The sequence below is a fragment of the Poeciliopsis prolifica genome, unplaced genomic scaffold (genome assembly GCF_027474105.1).
Source record: "Poeciliopsis prolifica strain line A6 unplaced genomic scaffold, Auburn_PproV2 SCAFFOLD018, whole genome shotgun sequence".
NCBI lineage: Eukaryota > Metazoa > Chordata > Actinopteri > Cyprinodontiformes > Poeciliidae > Poeciliopsis > Poeciliopsis prolifica.
The window spans coordinates 6,952,604-6,970,868 of record NW_026562393.1 but is presented as its reverse complement, the minus strand read 5'-3'; the positions used below and the strand labels follow the sequence as shown (position 1 = coordinate 6,970,868).

Here is an 18,265-nt window from a genome sequence, read left to right as displayed (position 1 = left end):
TTAAATAGTGGCTTTCCACTTCGAAGCCCAAGTCGATTAACCTCATGATGTTGGTCATAAACGAAATCATGTAAATAACACACCACAGGCTTTTTAGAGAAACATTCGAAAGTTTAAGTTTGAAAGTTGTTCCAGAAAAACTCCCCGTCCTGAAGTAGATAACGAGCGTCCGATCACTTACATGGAGCATGAATTGTATAAGAGGTTTGAAAGAGAGTCTCCACCAGTGGTAATGGTTAAATCATAAAATGTGTTTTAAAGAATCTCCAGTAAGTCCTGAATAATTAAATCCATGTTTATTCTGATTTGTATAATGTTCTTTTCACATTTGTTTCCATCTAAGATATTACTAATGCAAAACAAAACACACAAAGAAATTATTTAAATGTGGAAAAAGGAATTGCCCCTAAACATAATTGCTCATGCCCCTTTGACCCCATAACTGATTACTTGAATGTGTCGTTTGCACATGTGCCCATTTTTCTTTTCAGAATTATTTTAATTCAGCGACATTGGAGGGTTTTCAAGCATGCCAGGGGATGTTAATCTGATTTAACGCCATAGTAGACCGCTGGGAAAACTGTTTTTAAGCCATTCAGAGGCGAACTTGCTAATCACAGGGGGACATTTTTCTTCAAGATTTTCTCCTGGAGAGTAAAGATTTATGGATACATCCATAACAACAAGTCATCCAGGTTATGAAAAAGCACAAACCTCAGACTTTCATGTTTGCCCACTATGTTCTTTTCCTGAATGCTGCCATGACATCAAACCCTTTTTGTCTCATTGGTTAAAGAATAGTTTCCTAAAAGTGTTGGAGATAATCAAGATGTCTTTTTCTTTTTGTTGAATCTGGAACGCAGCTGAAATCGGGTCTGGTCTGAGGTAGCTTTTCATCAGAGTGGACAGAAGTCACATGTGAGGTACCCCATGGTTCTATCCTGGGGCCCCTTCTATTTAAAATCTACATGTTTCTGCTAGCTCAAATTTTAACAAATAATAAGATTAGTTACCTTACGATGTCATCAGGTGACTATGAGCCAAATCAAATGTTAAGTAGATGCATAGAACAAATTGCTATAACTTTCTTATACTAAACAGAAACAGAACCGAAGTTACTTCCTTTGGACCTAAAGGGGAGTCAATATTTTAGATCAGGCCAGAAGTCTGGTGTAGTGATGGACTCAAACCTGAATCTTCAGAGACACAAAGGCCTTCTATCACCTGAAGAGGATTTCCAGGACTAATTTCTCAGGTAGAGAAACTCATCCATGGGTTTATCTTTAATGACAAGACTATAAATTCCTAAATAGCTTAAAATACATTAACCCTCTCCAGGAAGGTGTTGCAGATTTGCAACAATTTAGCAAGTAATTTGAGCCTGAGAGGGTTAAAGACCTGATGTCGTTGAATCTACCTTCCAGACCTCTCAGGTCTTCTGGTTGTATTCAGTTTTTATTCTCTTCTAATCTGGAATAAACTTCCAGAAAGCTTCCAAAATACTTAGTATCTTTAAGTCAAGGCTAAAAACCTGTTTGTTTGAAGCTTTGATTAATTACAACTGAATCTTTGATTTGGTCTTGTCTGGATTACAACTTTTTATTGCTTCTCTTTCTTTTTGCCACTGTAATGTAATGCGTCTTTGTGTTATTCTTTTTTCACGTGAAACTGTCTTGACAAATTTTTTTGTTGTAAAAAAATGGTTGAAATAAATCACGTGCTGCATTGTAACACTGATGTATGAAGCTGATTTCAAATGAGAGTTTTAATTCAGATCAGACACAAACTGATGAACTCATCATGCCTTCAGTGTTCTGTGAGATGGTCTTTATCCCCAAGAATATCCAGAACTTAAAGATCACATACATTTCATTATTGTGAGCAACTTGCAGAAATGCATCCTGGACTGAATAAAACTGGGTTGTGCAGATTAAGTTATAATATGAGTGCATGTATAAAGATGTTTTGTAATAGCCCCTGAGTGAAACTGTGTTGTGTGGCCAAAGCGGGGCTTATCCGTTGTCATTTTGTGCTTCTCCCTCAGGATTAGACTTGTGTCTTATTAATGAAAAACTCATCAGATATCAGAACAGCTCCCTGAGGAATGAGTCGGGGTTATGAGACACATGTTAGATAAAGACCTTGAGCGGGTTTATGTGTGTGTGTGAGCAGAGGAGAGTGGTATTTAATTTTCTAAGATGAGGGATTATCACTGGCAGAATTTGATCATTCCGGCTCTGATCTCAGGATGTTCAATCGCAGCTTATCCCAAATATTAAACTCTCTGTCTTTTGTCCCCCTTTTTTCAATCCCGGACACACAAACGTGTTTCCACAGATGCTTACGCCGCTCCAATTACCGAGCTTCTCATTGAGTAAAGTGGCCCGCTGAGCCCTCCGTCAGGGGTGTGTGCTGTGTGATTGTTCAAACACCTGGTGACCTCTCAGGATCTGGTGGGGGCAGCGGGGGAGAGGGCATCTTAAAGAGGCGGCTAAGGAGAGTAAATAAAAAAAACACACACACAAGTTAAATCTAATCCAGTACACCAACAACAAGTGGCGCACACACATAAAATCTGATGCTTACATGGATCTGGGTGAGCTTAAACACACCACAGCACACCCACCCTGCTGCTAAATGCCCCGTGATTGTGTCTCAGGCCGGAAGGAGAGGGACGTACCAAGCCCTGATCTGCACTCTCATTTTCTGCACCCAGGACAACTGGGTCACATCATTACGGCAATCTTCTGCTTGTTCATTCCCAGCTTTGCAGGGGCTTACAGACACGGATGTGTGCTTAGCGGCTGACGGGCATGAGAGGTTAAATGAAAGAACGCCTTTAAGGAAGATTAAAATGATTGGTAGGGTCTTTGGTTAGTCAGATTAACAGGACGTGGCGAAAGAAGTGAGCAGTCCTCAAAGATTTTGGATTTTTTGGAGAAAGTCCATGTGCATTATATTGGGGGAAAAAAACTCTAACTGAATAAATATCAACAAATCTGATTACATGAGTTTGTGGAAACTTCTGCAGTTTCATTCTAAGTGTTGATTTTTCATGTTTACAGGGTTTTGTTTCCTCAAGCGTCTCGCCAAGCTAATACAGGAAAGTATTAGATGGAGCTATATCGCCCTCTAGTGGTGGTCAACTGGTTTCATTTCTAAGTAGCAGTTCCATTAGATGATCAGCAGGGGGTGCTACTGAACCGGCTATCTTCACATCCGGGAGCCATTTTGACCCTCACTCCAGCCAATTAAAGTCTGTTTAGAAATGTTACATGAACTTTTGAGAAAATAAAAATAATGTGTTGTCTTCTTCAAAAAAATCTCAATTTTATTACTATTTTAGGTTTTAAAATAAAGAAAATGGTAAAACGTTTGCAAAAAAAGAGTAAGAAAGAGGAGAAGGATGGACACAATTTCTTCTATGGGGTATTAATATTTATGGAAAAATGTAAAGAAATAAAGCTTGTAGTTTCCAATATAATGATAAGAAAAACAGATCTAAATAGATGTAATTCTAGTGTCATTCTGATGTGGAACTCCAATGTAAATACTCCAAGAAAAACTACAAAAACATGCATTTGTTTTTATATAATTATTTAAAACATTAGTTGGTTATTTTAAATTCTTGTTTTAGCGTATGTCTCAAAAGTCTGGCCTTTGACTGGGCCACTCTAGAACACAAATATACTTTAATTTAAACCAGTATGCTGAAGCTCTTGGCTCTTTTTCTTGTCTTTTTCAGCCTCCAATGGGTTTTCTTCCAGGATAAGTCCAATCTTACTGCATGATGCTGCCACCATCAATTTTCATGGCGTGTTTCATGGTTTAGTTTTTCTAATATTTTACATTTAAGACTAAATGTTTCGGTGAACAGTTGTTTCTTTTTTGCAGTGTCGTGTCCTATTTACATTTTAAGATGATGGATTGAACAGTTGTAGGAAGCTGACAATATTGCTGCCCAAATCTGCTTTATACTTTTCCATAACTTTATTTCTGACCTGTCTGCTGTGTTTCTTGATCTTTGTGATGTATTTGTTGTCTAATGTTCTTTATCAACCCTCTGAGTAACGGATAATGACAAATTACACACAAGTTGACTTTTTTCCTCCTATAAGAGACAATAGGTTTTATTTTGCGGTAGATAAAAGAGGTCTGAGTACAGAGACATGTCGCACTTTTCAGATTTTGAGGTATAAATGAAATAAAATGAAACCTAATATGATTTCCTTTCCACCTTGTTAGTTCTCAAGTTTGTTTTCTACATCAGTAGCTATAACTTTAAAAAATAACTATTTTGAGGAAGAACTTTATATATCCTAAATTAGAAATGTCTGGACAGGATTATGAATGTATTAGATTAATTAAATGCTCATATTTTATGTCTGTGTGTGTAATTACCAATGGAAAACATTAACACTCGCTTATTAAGCTCCATGTTTCGTGAGTGTCGTTTAACTTCATCATTCGCTCCTGATGAGTTCACGTTGCCTGGGAGAATTGAGGTTAAAAACTCTGCTCCAGGTGAGGCTCGAACTCACAACCTCGGCATTGCTTCGCTGCATACTGTCATATAAGTACCGCGCGCTAACCGATTGCGCCACTGGAGCTTCAGCCGTCACCGGCCGGAAATTGGCATTAAGAATAACCCTTGACCTCACGCGACGTGCGCATGTCCTGCGGTGTCGCTCTTCTCGTCAGGTGACTCAACACAGACCATATAAGGTCGGGGGTTCCGGGTGGTCACACAGTTCAGTGGGATTTTCTCACAGCTGACTCTGCTGCTGCCTTCAAGGACCGCCATAAAAGCTTTCTTTCTTTCTCTTTCTTTTATTCTTTCTTTCACTTTTCTTTCTTTTTTTCTTTTATTCTTTCTTTCTCTTTTCTTTCTTTCTTTCTACAGAACAGAGATTTTAGCATCACATTTTAGCATATTTCTTATGGACATACTCATGATTAGAGGTGGATACTAGGTAAGTTACATTAACTCAATTACATTTACTTGCAAAAAAAACCTTTTAGGAGTATTTTTACCTCATTCTGCTTTTTACTTTTACTTGAGCAATGTTATCATGAAGTATCACTGCACATACTAGATTAAAATTTCTACTGAGTAACTTCTCTGACTGAAGAACAAACATATATGAACCAAATCTGCATCAAAATGTGTTATTTACTTGCATTAATGCTTTCATTTAGGTATTTCTTGAGCACACTTAGAAGCTTCTACGGTGTGATCAATTAAAAATAAAACAAATGTTTCAATTACATTTATTTTTAAAAAATATACTGTGTAAGTATTGTGTCACTGCTGATTTGTATATTTGAAGTTGCTGCACGTACTCCGTCTGTGTATATATGTAGCCTACAGATTTAAACCCTATTGTTCCAAAGCTGAAAATAGAGAACAAAGTCAACACCACAAAAAGTGTGCAGACGCTCTTTGTATGCATGTACGGGATCCTGCAGAGACTGAAGCAGCTCCGGGCAAGCTGCAAGCAAAAGCATCATTTGTATTCCAAGAACACGCGTCGCCTTCCTCATCGCTGTGTCAAATTGCCATATTTTGTGGGGGAAATTTTACAACGTCTAATCACACGCAGACAGGCTGCAGCGTGCATCAAGCCTCCCCTCATCTCTCCGGATCTGTCACTTCCCCTGCAGAGCAGCAACAAAGACGGACTGTGAGATGCGGACTGGCTGGTGGATGAGCTGGGATGTCACGGCGACTCAGGAAATGGACTCAGCGTTGTGTGTGTTTTTTTTCCTCCCCCTTTTTTATTATTCTCAGCATATTCATAATTCAACACATGACAGACAGGAAACACTAACAGAAACATTCTGAATGAAGGAGAAGAAATCATGTGACCAGTCGGTCGAAGACATGCCACTTTCAAAACTCAGAATAGACACACCTGAAGGCTGCACGGGCAACTTCAGGAGGCAACAGAGTAAAACCTGACTGTTTGCTCGTAGGAAAGGAAAAAAAGCAGAGCGCCCGATGATGTTTTTTTCCGCCTCTGAAAGTTGCAGATTTGTTGTCTTGCAAAAGTATTGAAACGTGTTGAAGTTTTTCACGTGTTGTCATGACAAAGGCAAACTTTGAACGCATTTTGACCAACCCCAGGTAATGCAGAATTGTGAAGAGGACGGAAAAAGACCCGCTGGGTTTCTAATTTGTGTAGCTGAAAAGTGTGGCGTGCATTTGAATTCAACATGGGAAGGAGCGCGCCAATCAGGTAAGCAGAAGAGCTGCAGAGATCAGGAGGGAGAAGCAAAACTAACACCCCATCCACATATGGACACATGGTGGTGTACCACTTTGTATTGGTTTATAACATAAAATCCAAACGAAATACATTAAAGTTAGTGACATTAGCATGACAAATGGCGAAAACTGTTCAAGGGGTTTGATTACTTTTGCAAGGCACTGAAAATTGCAGCCTTCAGGATCAGTGTGACAAGTCCATGCCCTATTTTTATGCAAATGAGGTGCTTCAGCATCCATGTTAGAAATTGGATGTGAAGAAGTTACAGTTTGTAATGAGATATACAAATTATTATACACTGGTTTCTGTGAGAGGCTGATCCCAGCAATGCTTTAGTGGATTTACTTTGACTGTTCCACAACGCCGCAACCCCATGTTAACCAGTTTAAAGCAACAGGTTCTGAAAAAGCTGTTTCGAACTCAGCGTAGTGCAGTTTCTTTTTTTCAATGTCAGCTCTGAACATTGGTCTTTTTCTTAAAAGACAACCCCCATGAAATCCCATCCCACCCCAACTTCATCTACCCTCCCACTCCCCGTCCTAAAATAACTTTATACAAGCTGATGAAACTTCACAAGAATTCACCATGAAAACAAAAGATCGCGCAGAGTCGTGTCGTTATGTCCAGCCATTAAAAACAGGAACAGCACACAGATTCCCTTATGTCACTGGGATAAACACGCTCTCAGTCACACACTCACATGCACTCCTATACAGCACACAGATGCATCTCAATAAATCAAAACATCATCAAAAAGTCATTTGTTGTAATAAATCGACTCAAGAAGTAAGTCGAATCACAGATTAATTGTGCTCAGAAATATATTTCAAGCAATTATTTATGCGAATTTTAATGACTATGGGTTTCAGCAATTACAGTTTTTCCTTCCATTCAACTTTCCATTAAAATGCTTGGATATAAGGCTCTGAACAGCCAGCTTCAGAGGGTCTAGCTAACAAAGAGTCAGCAGTTTTCCATTATGATATAACATTTTGGCGTAATTTTTTGTAAAATTCAAACTTAATGAATGAATAAAAATGTTGCCACAATATTTAAAACTACATCTGGTCAAGAATCTAATCTAAAAGTTGAGTGGAAGGTAAAAAAGCCAAAATTGTGAATATGAACAGAAACAAATGCTTTAAGTATGTCATCGTATGCATATTGACTCTTTTAAATATACAGCAGTGGAAAAAAATTGATTTCAGTTTTTATAGGTATGTGTTGGAGAAAAATGAGAATCCTTCTTTTATTTTAGGAACCATTGACAAGATGTTTCTGAAATTCCAACAAAAATTTGTAATTTTTTTTTGCAGAATATGAGAAATGGAAAAAGGTTTCAGACCTCAAATAATGCAAAGAAAACAAAGTTTATATTAATTTAGAAACAAAAATGTTTTAACTCAGTTCAGAAATAAATATTTGGAGGAAGAAAAATGAGGTTTTCAGTGGGGTTCAGTGTAATGGGCTCATTTTTTTTTTTCCAGAGCTGTATGTTGACCTTTTGAATCCTTTTGAATCAAATTATTGTCATTGAAAAAAAAACTTTATCGTGACGTTCTGATTTATTGAGACTCGCCTGCATGAATACGTACGAGCAAAATCCTAAGGGAGTCAAAGACAGGAAGCAGTTATCAGTCAGGCTTGTGTTTCTATTGCATCAAGGCTCATAAACGCCTCCCTCTGTTGCCAAACAGCGTGTTTAATCGTGTTGTTGGGTTAAAACTGTGTTTTCAGCTTCCAAACAACTAAGGATGTATGTACAGGTGCAGCGTGGAGGTCTGAAAGTCCAAAGGTTGACTGATCAATCATGGATGACGATGGGGCCCCGCATCCTCAAGCTGGGGTGTGGGTGTGGAGGGGCCAGGACCAGGCCCTGCGGGGGTCCGTGGGAAACCCTGCGCAGGGTGATTTGCTCGCAGGGCTGTCGACAGGCGTGCCTCAGCTGGGAGCGGGACAGCAGCCGTCGCGCCCTCCTGGATGGGAGGAGACGACAGGAGGTATCAGGCAGGAGAAAGAAATACTGTTGAAATGTAAAAATAATCAGTCAGAGATATTTACATGCTTTAAGCTTTTTTTGTATTTCACTGTCTTTATCTAAGACTAGTTATATGTAGTCATATTAAATAAATTAGAATAAGGCTTGTTGGTCAGACTACAATAAAAATGTATTAAACATATTTTCATTAAGGTTGCTTTTCTGCATTAGACATATTTTTTATTAATTTGATCTTAAATGCCTTGTTTTCATAAACATAAGTGGAAAATTATTATAATTAACAAAAATACCTGTTTGAAAACATCAGTCTATATGAAAAGACTATAAAATGTGTTTTGTTTGGTAAAATGAGTTACTGGAATAAATTAACTTTTAAATTATATTGTAGCTCATTGAAAAAAACTGGATGAAAGATGGATGGATGGATGGATGGATGGATGGATGGATGGATGGATGGATGGATGGATGGATGGATGGATGGATGGATGGATGGATGGATGGATGGATGGATGGATGGATGGATGGATGGATGGATGGATGGATGGATGGATGATGGATGGATGGATGGATGGATGGATGGATGGATGACAGATGGATGGATGGATGGATGGATGGATGGATGGATGGATGGATGGATGGATGGATGGATGAAAGATCGATGGATGGATGAAAGATGGATGAAAAGTCGATGGATGGATTAAAGATGGATGAATTAAAGATGGATGGATGGATGGATGAAAGATGGATGGATGGATGGATGGATGAAAAATCGATGGATGGATGGATGAAAGATGGATGGATTAAAGATGGATGGATGAAAGATGGATGGACGGACAGATAGATTTTTTTAATTTAGATTTCTACATTTAAAACCCAAATCAATAAAGAGCTGCCATTTTTTAATAATAAAGCCAATAATCAAATAAAAATGAATAAAAACACCAAATAAATCAGCAGTAAACTATTTCCAGGCCAAGTCATTGTTTTGTTTTGTTTGATGAGATACAAACAAACAATCATCTTGAATTGCGCAAACAGAGAAATCCTTTGTTTGGTTCACATATCTTCATAAAGTCTATCATTTTCAGCCCTTAAAGCTGCAGCTAGCGTTGGAAGTATTAAAATCAAGCATAAAGGAGCAGGAATAACATAAAAAACAAGGTAAGAAAGAGTTTTCAGGCTTGTAAAGGAGCACCAACGTATTTTCCAGCCTGCTGAGAAACCAGGAAGCTCTTAGCAGCCCACAGCAACCTGCTGCACTAAACCCAGGAAGGCCGAGGGACACGCAGCTAGCCGCAGAGCTGATGGGATTCGATTGGACACGAATGCAAAGTACAGGTGGTAACTCATGGTTATCCTGCAGGCCATTTAAGATTTAAGGCTCTTTAAATCTTCATATTTCCTTCCCTCAGTTGGGAAACAGTCCTGCCGCTGACACAACAACCACATTAAGTTACGAGGCAGCGTTTCCAAGTGGAGCTAGCGTGTGTCTGAATATGCATGTAACATCCATGGATCTCCACACAGATCCTTCAAGTGCACTACACCCACAGATTGATGATTGTGGTTCTTTCTTTGCCTCCTCATGTTTCCTGCTTTGCATCTGAATAACCTGCATCGACCGAGGGGTTGTGTTGCATTTTAGGGTTGAATTTTGCTAAAGTGGGATTCCAAACATACAGAAAATACATTAAAAAGACAACAATAGGAAATCAGAAGCATAATCTCTGTTATAATGCTTTGGTGAACATCTCCTGTGCAAATATTTTTACATCATTCATAATTAGGACTTTGACTAGGTCATTCTAACACATGATTATGCTTTGATATAAATACATAAACACTTTATTTTTTAAAAAACTTTGGTAATTATGCATTATTTTTCTTCCATTTGGCATTTATGCGTGACCGGGTCGAGGCATGCTGCAGGTGGAGCAACCACCTTTTGTGGCAAAACCAATGAGAGCAGCATCGAATTTATTTATTTTATTTTATTTTTTAATGAATGCATGTTTTCAAACATTACACTGCAAAATCACAAAGTCTAACTGAGCATTTTTTGCTTTGCTCGTAGTGCAAATGTCTTGTTACACTTGAAACAACACAAAACGAATTTAAAAATAACTTTTTGGCAAGATACAAGAGTTGTTTTAAGTCAGTACTTTCTTAATGTTGATAAAAAAGTACTGACACAAAACAATTATAACTTATAATACAAGAAAACATCATGCTGAAAGTTTACTTCTTCGTAAGTTTTGTTTTACTACAGTGTACTAAGATTCTGAAAGTTATTGTTTATTTCTTTGAAAACAACAATGACTTAATGGTGAAGTATCGTATTAAATCAGTTTTTACTAATGTATATGATTACATCATGATTATTCTGCAATCTGCATTAGAGAATTCATTGTCAGTGAGCAAAGAACCAAAACTGGCTCCAGCTCAGGCGCCACATCCTCGGAAATCCGACCTTATGCACAACTTTGCGTTGCTCTGCTTCATAAAATCCCAATAAAATACATTTAAATTTGTGGTTTTACCAAGACACAAAGCAGAAAAGTTGAGGCTGTCTGAAAGCATTGTTATGGCATGTTACATATTTCCACCATGGATCAATAACCATCACATATCAGAGTTTTATCTGTGTGGACTGAACTGAGTGAGTGAGTGTGTTCTTGCATAACAAAGTCTAACTCAAGCACTTTTCATTTAAGAGGATCAACCAGGACATAAAGAGGAAATCGACTGTGTATTTTAACTGCGTGTCATAAAAAGTTATATTTTTTTTCTGCATCACAGATGGAGTTACGCCTTTAGCTTTCTGGTTCTACATTCTGATTTTTGTCCAGTTGAATTGCTTTACAATTTTTCTCGCACAGCTTTGTTTCTGAAAGCACAATGTCTTCCCCTTCACTGCGTAAATGGGAAAAAATCTCCCATCGTTTCTCTCCGCACCCCGACTCATCACGCCAAGAAACCAGAAGAGAGAGAGAGAGAGAGAGAGCAGCTCCCAATCATCCTTCATCAGCATCAGATCTTTTATTCAGGAAGGCATTAATTGTTACACTGCGAGGCTGAATGACAGGCTAATATAACGAGCTTTACAGGCTCTGAGATTGATGCCGACTCTGTCACACGCCAGCACACAGTAAGTGCGTGATGCATGAGAGTGCTGCCACGGTTAATGCGGTAATGGTATTTCCACGCAGGGCCGCGGCCGGAGCCTGGCTCCATCTGCACCCAGTTAGCTGCTCTAATTTTAGCCGAGGTGGTCCGAGGGGGCCGGGTGCCGTGGCTCATTTAGGCTCAGGCTTAATGGGGGAACATCTTTCTTTGGCACATACAGGAGCTGAAAACTTTGATTAGTTGAAGCCACACATAGGACAAATCGTGTGTGTGTGTGTGTGTGTGTGTGTGTGTGTGTGTGTGTGTGTGTGTGTGTGTGTGTGTGTGTGTGTGTGTGTGTGAAGAGAGTAGAAAAGCATATTTCTTAAAACTAGATTCAGTTTCCATCAATCCTTCACCAGTCCGTACACTTTCCTCATAATGATCATGATAACAATGACAACAACTACACTAACAATAACTATTATCGTTATTACAATTATTATTATTATTATTATTGTTATTATTATTATTATTATTATTATTATATTATTATTATTATTATTATTATTATTATTAAGATTAGTAGTAGTAGTATTTTATAATAAAGAAAAAAGGACATATTAAAAAGTCAAAAAACACTTTTTAAAACTGGTATCAAAAAAGTCTCAACATTCAATAATGACAAAAGAAAAAGTCAAAAATAACAAAATAACAAATTCAGTCCAACGATAATAATTACTATTATTTTTTTTCATTTTTTGTATTCTTTTTTTTAGTATTTTCTTTCTTTGCTTTTTTAAAACTGGTATCATGATGTGTTAACATCCAAAAATGACAAAAGAAAGACAAAAATGCAGAAAATAATAAAAAAGCAAAGTTGTGTCCAGGAATTTCACCACTCACTCCAAAAACAAGTATATCAAAATTAACTCACCAGTAACTTTTCAGCAAAAAATAGGAGCTTCTTCTAAGTTCCTTTTTTCTTAAGTAATAGTTCTAATGAAATGTTCTTTCACTAAAATCCCAAAAATTGAAGTCTTAACATGTCCAGAAAGCAATCTTCAGTCAGAGGCCTCTTCAGATCTGTTGCAAGACTGACTGCTACTGCACCACTATCCACTACTCTTGAAGATTTTTGGATGATTTGAATTACAACAATAGTCAATTTCCCTTTGGGACAAATATGCTGCTTTTCAATTTAAATTAAATGCAGAAAAATAAACAAATAAAACAAATTTTATTATTTTTTTGTAACCTTCTTTAACAATGTGATGATTTAGGAAAATAAATATCCACTTGTGTGTTTATGCAACTCTTGTGTTTATACAACTTGGAAAAGCCACCAAATGCTAAAAATTGCACAGAAGTATCTAAATTTCTTGCCTTCATAGAAAACAGAAAAGACTCCTTACCCAGCCTCCACTTTCTTTCTTGCTTGGTTTCTTTTTTGAATTATCATTAACTCTGCTGAGAGCCCATGCTTATTGCTGGTTCACCCGGACTTGATTCAGTTTGATAAATCAGAATTATCCTGCACGGGGTCTTTTACGCTGCGCCAAAACGCATCGAGCTGCTCTGGAATAAAAGCTAATGTCACACCCTCACGATGATGAGCGGCTGCTCAGCAGCTGAAACCATGTTGATGCATCACAAGCTGCGCTAATGGCATGAAATGGTGCTCATTTTCATTCTCCTAAGTGGTTGAAGTGGACATTTTGAGGGCAGCAGAAAGTGGAAAGTGATTGAATGACATCAGTGGCAGAAATCCAGTGGGTAAACACATCCATCCTTCACTGAGGTCTTGTGAAAGAGAGGCGCTGAAGGGATCAGGAGATTAAGAATTAGGCCTTTTGTTCTGGACTCTGAAATTGTCTAGATCGAATGTAAAGAGTCAAAACCGGCTCCAGGAAGGTTTTATGCATATTAAAGGAATGAAAAAAAAAAAACATTGGGATATAAAGTGAAAATGTGTTGTTACCACCTGACCTAGTTGAAAATAAAATGATGCGACTCACCAGGTGTTTCTGCAAACTTACATGACTGACCAGCATCTCCCCAGGTATGATGTCAAAGCCCAGGAGATGCAAGTCCTGAAGAAACATCTCCATTTTCCTGTTGATGATGTTTTTTTTACAAGTGTTTTATTTTTTTTCTCCTTACGGTTTAGTTAGCACGATGACCTTTACGACCCTCTCTGGTGACACCAAGCAGCCAAACGTTTTGCTTTTTGATGACACCAAATGTACAAGTTTAGATGTGTTTTTTCTTTTTGGTGCCGATAAAAAGTATTCAAGCCTTGGATGTTTTATTCTACGTATTTGTTTTCTAAATCAATCATGATCAACAAAATGTGTTTATTTTGCCAAAAAAAAAAAAAGGATAAAACATCCAAGGAAGTAAAACCTTAATAAGCAGTGGGTCCTCACACAGGTTTCTGTAGTGAAAATGGGCCTTAAAAGGGGAGAAATGCAAAAACACACAGAGAATAATGACAATCATGTGTCAATAAAGGGTCACCTTTGCTTACCTGGTCTCCCGGGTGACGAGGAAGAAGCTGTCGTCGGGAGCATCGATCCAGTTGGGGCGTCTCTTGCGAATCATTACTCCTCCTCTGGTGTTTCCGCTGCTGCTGCTGCGACCGTTGTGCTGCAGGAAAAAGTGGGTCACGAAAGTTTTATTACAACAAACGGTGACGGAGAGGCGAAGGAAAAACAAGACGTTCACTTACGATGAGAGGTCCTCCAGTTGAACCCGGGTTCTCTGCAAAGACAAATGGTGGCACAAGAATAAATGGAAGCAGATGTTTCTCTCACAGTCTGGAGTTTAATCAGATCAAACTTTTCTCGTTTAAGAAAAGTTTTCTAAATGTCAGAAAACCTGAGGGGAATATACAACTCTGGAAAAAATGAAGTGACCACTGCACTGAACCGTCTTGGTTATTCCATCAAATATTGATTTCTGAACTCTTCCAGAGTTAAAACATTAGTGTTGTTGTTTCTAAATTAATACTAACTTGTTTTTTCTGCATTGTTTGAGGTCTGAAAGCGGTGCGGCTTTATGGTTATTTTGACCATTTCTCATTTTCTGCACACAAATACTTAATGGGAGTTCATAAAATAAAAGAACAATGTTCATTTTACTCAAACTAAACCTACAAAAAGTGAAACCAGAGAAACTGATCATTTAAAGTGGTCTCTTCATTTTTTCCAGAGCTCTATGTATGTGCATGCAAGCTTGTATGTGAAGTTTTTGTTTGTGTGAATTCAAGAAAATGACAAAAAAAAAAGTAATTTGTGCACCAGTTTGAAGAAACACACCAATGAAGTCCCTATGGTTCAAAGTTTGTTGAGCTTCTAAACACACATGTACAAGGAAAACTCAATTGTGAATTATTTTTTTAGATGAATTTAGTAAATGTATCCATATTTCTGCTTTATGCTGCTATTAAACACTACTTTTTAATTCAGGCACACAAATAAAACAACAGACATTTGATTTTGACTAAAATATATCAAATTACTGAACCAAGAGTCAATGGTTGACTGGTTTTTGCTCTGCTTTGACCAGTTTAGCAGCAAAAGTTAATTTAATGAGTTTTTATAAACCATTAAGTGAGGTTTTCTCCCCTTCCATCTCCTAGGTTTTTGAAATAATCTCAGATATCCTGATTTAAAAAAAACAAACAAACTCCTCCCTTGTACCTGAACGCCTCTCCGGGTCAGCCCTGCTGTGGTGGTGGTAGCTGCGTTTTCCCAGCATGCCGTGGGGTCCGTGCGGGAGAGAGGAGAGGAGGCGGCGAGGCGGAGGCGTCTGCAGGCCCGCGGTGCGGTGGGAGCGGGGGGCGTGGGCCACGGGCCGGGACTCTGGAAGAGACACCACACACTGGAGCTGCATCAGCCGGCTCGTTCACACCGCCTGAATAGTTGATGCTCAGACGCAGTTCGGACGCAGTTCGGGCTGATCGGACTGCGCGTTTACCTAGAAACTGCAGGACGCTGGTCAGAGTGCTCCTTTGGGCCGCTCGGGTTTTGGGTAGCCGGGTCCCCTGCCCTTCTGACACCCTTAACATGTCTAAACCAAACACACACACACACACACACACACATATATCTATATATGTACACGCAGATCTTTGTATCGGTTCCCTTTAATTAATTAATCAGTTAATTAATTAGACGTATTTGCGATGCATGAGCGTGAAAAACCACAACTGAGATCTGGATCCATGCATACATGCACAGTCAGAAAGAAATGCCACATGTGGATGAAGAGGTGAGGGAACCACAGGAGGAGCTGGATGTGGGTCAGAGTGCATGCATGGGGGGGTGGGGGGGGGGGGGAAGAGGATGGCTGCTGTGTGTTCCTGCAGCTGCTGATGGACACAAAACAGACACATGAAGCACGAGGACTCGGAAGAGATGCTTTCAGGACTGACTTTATTGGAGATGTATCCCTCACATTCACACGGTTGATGAAAAGGAAACTCAAAGGAGGAAGAAAATGAGCGGAGAAGAGAGGAAGGCGGCAAAAAAACCCAATCCTGCCTCCAGGATTTACAAGACAGACGAGGCTTCGGGATGGTTTCAAATGAATACTGCATGATCTGAACAGAGGACATGAGGAGGAGGCCCGTCCTACGGTGGCTGAGATGGTGATGCAGCAAATGCTGCATGTGCCCTGCAGGAGTATTCATACCTCTGTCATACTTTCACATCACAACCACAAGGTTTTTATGTTACTGGGATTTTATGCGAGACTAACAAAGTAGTGAAAGGAAACTGGATCAGCATATAGAAATCACTATTAGTAAGCAAGAGCCATGTCTGTGTGACTAAAGCTGAAGTTTTAATGCAGTTGTTCAGTGAAGGTCTCAGATGTTTGATACACATTCGTAAACTCCACTGCAAAAACACAAAACTCTTGGCAAGTCATTTTGGTCTAGTTCAAACATCTTATTATAAGACAAACTATCTTAAAAGTAACTGTAAGCAAGATACAGAGGTTTTCTTTTAAGTAAATCATTCCTTAATATTGATGGAAAACTACTTGTTGCCAATGGAAGAAGTAGTTTTTTCATCAGTATTAAGGGATTATTTACTTAAAGCAAGCCTTTATATCTTGTTCAAAGTCACTTTTAGGAAAGTTTTGGCTTATATCAATTTGAACTAGAGACTAGGTCAAAAATACTTTGTAAGATTTTGTGTTTTTGCAGTGTAAGGAGCACGGTACACTAAAAAAAGAGAATGGAGGACTAAAATTAAAAAGCTGTGCCAACTGGATACAAGTAATTGAATGAAGTTTGGCAAACTTAATTTATTTACATTTGTTTAACTTGACAATAAAATAAATGAACTTGGGCAAACTTAATTTGATTCCTTGTGACCTATTAACACAATATATTTAAGTTGGATCACGTGTTCTGTTTTTTCAGTGTTGAAGGGTCAGAATAAAAGCTGTAATTTCCTTTTTCCCAGAAAGTCAGGCCGACTCCTACAAGGGAGAAACTCAGGCTGCGTTCACACTGCAGATGCTCCAATCCCATTTATTTTTTTCTAAGATTAGATTTCAAAATTTCTTTTGCATGGCCGCTTATAGTACTTGGGTGTTGCCTACACCCAACTTCAGAGTGAACCGTTCGTGGTTCCAAACGGACCCGCAGGAGTAGATTAGAGTCACCAAAAAAATGTATTCTGTCTTTGTCTCCCTCAGAAACTTGGCTTCAATGTCAAAATTCAAATGTGTAACCAAACATTTAATAACCAAAACATTCTTACGGCGTATTAGGACCATATAAAAAAAAGGGGGGTAAATTTCCACCAAAAAAAAACACAAGCAAAAAAAACTCCATCTCAGAAATTTTCAAGAAAAAAAGAAAATTTCTAAAAACTTCAAGATAAAACTCAGCATTAAAATTATTCTCAAAAATTTGATATAAAAAAAAAACTTTGAATTCAAGATATCCTTGATTTTTTTTTTTTGGAGATTAGTAAACTAAATATTTGTACGCCACAATGTTGTCAGTTATGTTGAAAACCTACGTTAAATGTACATTTATTCATTTATACAGAATTGACTTAAGAGTAGAGCTATGCTGCTGGTGCATAAAGGAACATTTCTGACTGAGATTAAAGTCAGAATTCTGAGAAAAACAAAGAAACAAACAAAAAAAATCTGATCTCTGAGGGGCGAGGGGGACAAATTGTGAAATTAAAATCAAATTCTTTTTGTGGCTCTAACCTTTATCCGTGACACTCTTTGGTCCAGAAAACATTTTTATAAAGTGTCGATTCAATGGAGGCTGGAGAATGTTTCAGCAGGTGATGAGGAGAAATTTCACAAATAAAGAGTAAAATTCTACGTTCTGGTGTTTTGTTTTTGGCCCATCTCTCTGAAGGCGCATCCAATAGCAAGAGTAAAAAGTAATAAAAACGCTGGACTGATAAACTTCAGATAATAAAACTGATGGTGATTGTGCTTGAATAGTAACAGGAATGTGAAACAGAACCAGAGGTATGAATACTCAAGAGTCCGACCGATCACAGTTCAACTTTTCCAATACAAATAAAAACACACACACAGTCATGAGAAAAGGAGATGCATGAGCAAAGGAAACAAAATGGTGGAGCAAAGGTTCAGTATTTACAGCCAACATTTACGTTTGAGTCATGACAGCACAGATGGCGCCATGCAAAATAGAGCTTCTTACTAAAATACATTTTCTCTACATGTAACTCCTGCGAAGATACGGCTCAGATAACAACACGACCCCTGATGGAAGTGATCATAATATTGTTACTTACATGAAGATTCTCTGTTGTGTTCATAATGTGCAGGTGTGAGTGTGTAAAATGAATACTTTAACCACTAGATCTGAATTAAAAGATTAAAA

The 18,265-nt window shown here is 38.2% G+C and overlaps 1 protein-coding gene and 1 non-coding gene across 3 annotated transcripts in view; both read right to left on the bottom strand.

Annotated features, from left to right (window-relative positions):
* Positions 1–4,516: 4,516 nt before the first annotated feature.
* On the bottom strand, positions 4,517–4,610 carry trnai-uau (transfer RNA isoleucine (anticodon UAU)). Its single transcript has 2 exons — positions 4,573–4,610; positions 4,517–4,552 (listed from the first exon to the last, which is right to left on the bottom strand). It is a non-coding gene; the product is annotated as a tRNA-Ile (tRNA).
* Positions 4,611–5,756: 1,146 nt separating this feature from the next.
* The window catches only part of mta3 (metastasis associated 1 family, member 3), a 28,694-nt gene continuing 16,185 nt past the window's right edge, over positions 5,757–18,265 (bottom strand). Inside the window, exons 15-19 of one of the 2 annotated variants that reach the window (XM_055042911.1) lie at positions 15,355–15,447; positions 15,078–15,239; positions 14,105–14,136; positions 13,904–14,022; positions 5,757–8,245 (exon numbers count right to left, since the gene is read on the bottom strand). In XM_055042911.1, coding sequence (XP_054898886.1) covers positions 8,074–8,245; positions 13,904–14,022; positions 14,105–14,136; positions 15,078–15,239; positions 15,355–15,447 — 578 coding nt within the window. In that variant the 3' untranslated portion in view covers positions 5,757–8,073. Of the gene's footprint in view, positions 8,246–13,893; positions 14,023–14,104; positions 14,137–15,077; positions 15,240–15,354; positions 15,448–18,265 lie in introns of both variants that reach the window. The other variant, XM_055042912.1, reaches the window with a different exon arrangement.